Here is a 5279-nt window from a genome sequence, read left to right on the forward strand (position 1 = left end):
TGTAATTTCAAGTTGAGCATACACCTTGGATTCATTTATGCCTAAGATGACAAACATTTACATTTATTTTGTATACAACCATATAGGGAAGCACAAGCAAATATAATTAATTATAGCCTTGCTGGAATTAAGATCAAGTTAATAGGCATTAAAAGTGATTAGTGAAACTAAAAATTTTACTCTATTATTGCATATTCATCCTTATAACATAGCTATAGACTACCACTGCAAAGCATAGGCCTCCTCTACAATTGCCATAATTACCGGTCTTGCACTGCTCACATCCCACCTTAAGTTGGTTATTACATAGTCATATTGTGTATGTTATTGCATACACATATTAATATTCCTAAAATCCATGATCACACTATATATCTTTAATTATCATGTCATTGTAGTACCAGTCAATGAAAATGAAATAAATATTTATAATCAGTTCACATTTTCATAGATATCTAAACATAAACTTGAACAATTTTACTCAATATTTTGAAAACAAATTTTTTTTGGATATTTAAACAGTTTTTTTGCAGGTATTAAAAAAAATTATCTTTGGTTTTAAAACAGCACCATTTTAAATTTAAGAAAAATGAATATGTGGAATGTGGGTTAAAAGACTATCAATATACATGACTACACGTACAAAAAAAGAAAGATTAGTGTAAAATCCATTTTCATTAAAAAAAGAAAAAAAAAACAAGCTGAACATATCAAGAACATAACCCTTAACATGTTTATAAAGAGTTTATAGACATTTTTAAATTTATATGTTGACTTAAGCACCAGTTTTGTTCAAATTTCAAGCAACATACATTAAAGGCTCAAATATTAATGATTTTGAATCAACCTTGTTGCAAATTAAATAATCGGTCCACTAAGGTAATATTATTTAGATTAACACCCTAGCCGCTATAGACATACATGTTATGTGAAATTAACAAAATCATTGTTAAAAGTAATAAAATAGATTTAACTTTTTTAATAATAATAAATTGTTAAAAAACGCATAACCTTATTCAATTCAAAATAAATACTTAAATACTATAACCTAATCTAAAAATACGTAAATGATATGCAACATGATTTTTCACTATCACATAGACAAAAAACTATTAGTCTCAAACTTTATTAAAAAAAGAGTTTTAATTCATAATATCAACGAAAGAATATTATCATAAGTGTACAAAAGGCGCATAGACTAGCTAAATTTGTACAACCCACAAAATAATTGTAAACAAACAACTTAAAGACGGTCTATATACTTGCATTGTTTATTAGCACAAACAATCCAAGTCAAGTTGGAGGTACATTCTTTAAGAAATTGGGTTCACATATTTATACCCAAATTTATTCACATTAATCTGGATGAATTTCAAGTCTAGGTAATCTTAAATCGTTTCTTTAAAATACCAAATACTACATTAGTAAATGATACTTTTGATCATTGAATCTTAAAGATATAGAACATAAATTATGAAATGTAAAATAATATAAACAGGATATCAGACATGATTGTACGTATTTAAATAATAATAATTAAATAACCTATGTAAGTAGTTTTTAGTTGCATACTGTATTTTGGTAATCTTTTGATAAGCATGAGATCAAAGTTTCTTGTTCTCATTAACATTTTGTTCACCGAGCTGGTTCTTTTTGTTGCTGCTCTCGACGCTGTTTAGCAAAACGTGCCCGCAGTTTAATTATTGTAGAGTTGGACAGTGTCCCAGGTACTTTAAAAATCGACTGGAAATTAAATCAAACAGTTTAAATTAGTTAAATTTGTAGAGCAATTACAAATAATAAACTCCAGCAATCCTAATGACAGTTCCAGGAGTGCAATAGAAAAGTTGCAGAACATTCTAAACTCTGGCAGTTTGGTTAACTAATGAGAATTTTACCATTTCTCTATTATTAATTATATAACAGAAAAGATAATTTAGGGAGGTCAAAGTTATATAATAGATGTTAAATAAAACTTTTTGGGAATAGTAGTAATATTTCTAACACAACATTATTTAAATTTTGATTATTTAAATATAATTAATAAGAAATAAACATACCTGCATAAATTCATGACAATGCAATGCACTGGCATTTTTTACTATAGCTTTGAAACACTCTGCAAGTGAGGTAAAGTCATTGCAAGACATTATCAATGCTCGATTGTTTTTTATCAATGTTATGCATACTCTAAATAAAATTTTAGAGCCTTCATAAAAAAGACAGTCCCATATACGAAGAACTGTTTCAATGGGTAAAACTTCAGCAAAAAGACAAACAAACCATTTAGTTGTAATGACTGCCCATGGTAAGCCTGAAAATGTAAATTAACAAACATAAGGTGAGGTGATTTATGTAATTTATATACTTTAATGTGAGTGAATCCACTCACATAGCTACATTCTTAAATATAGTTAGATAGCTACACATCATATATTACATTGCAAACATATTAAACTTTAACACTAACATGTACTGCTGAAAATATACATACCTAAATTAATCACATGTTGATGTACATCTGGCGCTTTTGACTTCACAAGCTCTGATAAAACTTCAATATCAACTATCAAGCCATCCATTGTCTTAGTGTAATAGTCGGGTAAAATTTTCTCTACAAGGACTTTTAGCAACCAAAATGAGGTCTCTTCACTCTTAGTTGCTAGCAGTAGCAAACCTAAAAACATAGATTGGTGACAGTTTTATTTGCAAAAAACCATCTATATGGATATCATAGTGTTTCTTCCCACTAATAATATTTCTGTGTTATGGTATGCATGCATGTGAAGTGTGTCTCATAAATCAGGGTTATGCTGAAATTAGGTGTGAGACCAAACACTCACTGTTTGGTCTCTCACCTAATTTAAACACTAAAAATTGCTAGTAAATTTTTTTTATCACATTTTTTAAAATTACAGTAATTTGAAAATGTAATAGCATTTCATGCCTCTAGTGATATTCTTTCTGTTGCTTTAAAATAGGAAACCTTACTTATCACTAAATGGCAGACAAAGTATCTCCCATTTACTGAAAAAGTTACTTACTGTAATGACCTGATTTTGTAAAAGTATGTATGTGTACGTGCACAGTTTACAAATCGTCTTTGGATTAACTGCAACATAGTGTATAATTTCAAGAAGCTGTGAAGTATTTTGTAATCCATGACAAAATGTCACATGCCTTTAGGTCATTTATTCATCCATTTTATGATAGGAAATAATAAAAAAACAGATTATTATATTCTTAATGTTACAAATTCCATATATATACAAGGTGATTGGTAATATGTGTAAATATTTCAAAGATGAATGTATAGAACATTTGTGGTTAATTAAGGTATAGTACACCCTATATGAAAATTAATAGTTTCAGAAATAAATAATCTAAAGATAAAATAGTAAGAAAAATTTTGTTCTTAATTCTGATTACTATATATTAAAGTTAATAATTGTTTACTATCTTTTCTTGCAGACTTTGTACTACAAGAAGTTATTAGTCTGTTGCATTCCAATACAAAAAATTAATGAATGTAACATATTTAAAACCAATCACTTTATATGCAATGATTGGAAATAAGTGGTGAATGATGACCCTATAAAGCTTTTGCACCAATAAACAATCAATTTGCATAATGAGGGATAAATCTATAGCACATAAAGAATATAATTAAGAATATTAGAGATATATTATTCTATGAATTTTTTCAGTGTATACACTTACCTGCAATATAGTTGAGTCCCTGACAATATCCAACAACCCTATTATTATGAGCATATGCGATAAGAACATTGAATAGGTGTGTCTGGTGGTTGGCTTCTTTTGTGAAGTAGATATTGTCAGGGAATGTGCGTGGTAAATCTGTTTTAACAAGATCTACAAGTTCTTTTTCAAAAGGACCATCTAGAATTTTTTGGTAAAGGTCTGGGCATTCTTCCTTCATTTTTTCTGCTTCTGATATAGCCATCCAAACTGATGGACGATGTTCGCCTAAAAAAGATAAATATGCATAATAATGTAAGATATTACAATAAATAACATGTGAATGAAGTATTTTTTTAAATATTACTAATTGCTTTATAGGAGTTTGTACCTATTTATATTTTTGCCTATTTCAGAACAATTACGGAAATTAGGTTTTATCAAAAGATCTTTGAATATTTTTAAACTAGCAATTCAATGTTATATATTTAATAATTAAGATTTATCACTTACTGGGTATTCCTTTCCGAACATATCTTTTAACCGTGTTTGTTCTTTTGACCGACTTTCCTTCGCCGAGCAAAGTAGCCCATTTTTGTGCTCGTGAAGCAAGTACCTTTAAGTACACGGACATAAAATGTTCATAGCTCTCATAATCAAAATCCTCGTGTCTTTCGAACCCATACTCATCTACCGAGCTAAAATTAACACAAAATTAGACAGTGCAAAGAAATTCTTGTGATCAATGGTTCACTTATCTCATACCTAAAGTTTGATTGAGCCATTGTAAATACTTTAGAATCCGACTAAACTTTCAGCAACATGTTTAGCAATACCAAACAAATGTGGCTATTATACGAGTAATGTATAGTTTAACGCCCCTTTAACTCCCCTCATCCATATCACTCCCACATGACAGAAATAAATAATTTTGATAATTTATTTTTTAATGACAAATGACAAAATGCACAGACGGCGAAGACATGTACGACAGATTATGTACAAGGTAATAAAAATGACAGTAATTTTTAAATTGCCAGTGATTAAATTTTCGTTTATTTAAAAATTAAATCGCTACCCGCCTCTTATTATTAATAATTGACTTTCCCGCACCCAGTGTGAAACTACTATTTTTCCACTTTACCGAACTAAAAGTTTTTATGCTAGTGATACACAGTTGCTATGGAAGGCGCCTTGTCCTTAAAAGTTAATTTAAGTCGTACTCAAAAGAGTAAAAATTTTGTACAATAGTATTCCCAAAAGTTATCCATTTTGTTTTGGCAAAGTATAGTCTTGTAACTAAGGAAGAAAAGGTGAATTTAAGCTAAGCTTTAAATAATCGATTTATCGAACTAAAAATTCTTAACTCTGCTCCACACGTAAAAGTTATACTCAAAAATATTTATAAATGGCCTAGTATTAATACTGTAATAAAGAGAAAGTATTAACGTCTTGCGTTAACGTAACGCAACATGTATAATAAATAAAGAAATTTTGTTGATAAAAATAATCTATTAATTTGTATTAAACAGTTTTAAATCGCTAGTTACGTCAATGTTTTGACAATTGATATATTAGAC

General features: G+C 28.8%; 1 protein-coding gene across 1 annotated transcript; it reads right to left on the bottom strand.

Annotated features, from left to right (window-relative positions):
* Nucleotides 1-769: 769 nt before the first annotated feature.
* On the bottom strand, nt 770-4654 carry LOC137929513 (growth hormone-regulated TBC protein 1-A). The gene is made up of 6 exons (XM_068772496.1): nt 4465-4654; nt 4213-4397; nt 3721-3987; nt 2495-2677; nt 2061-2314; nt 770-1743 (listed from the first exon to the last, which is right to left on the bottom strand). Exons 1-6 carry the CDS (start codon nt 4482-4484, stop codon nt 1636-1638), a joined length of 1017 nt encoding a protein of 338 aa, XP_068628597.1. The 5' UTR covers nt 4485-4654; the 3' UTR covers nt 770-1635.
* Nucleotides 4655-5279: the final 625 nt, after the last annotated feature.

This window comes from Battus philenor, unplaced genomic scaffold (genome assembly GCF_028537555.1).
Source record: "Battus philenor isolate CCGP_79_NKW_IND1 unplaced genomic scaffold, ilBatPhil1.0.hap1 SCAF_5, whole genome shotgun sequence".
NCBI lineage: Eukaryota > Metazoa > Arthropoda > Insecta > Lepidoptera > Papilionidae > Battus > Battus philenor.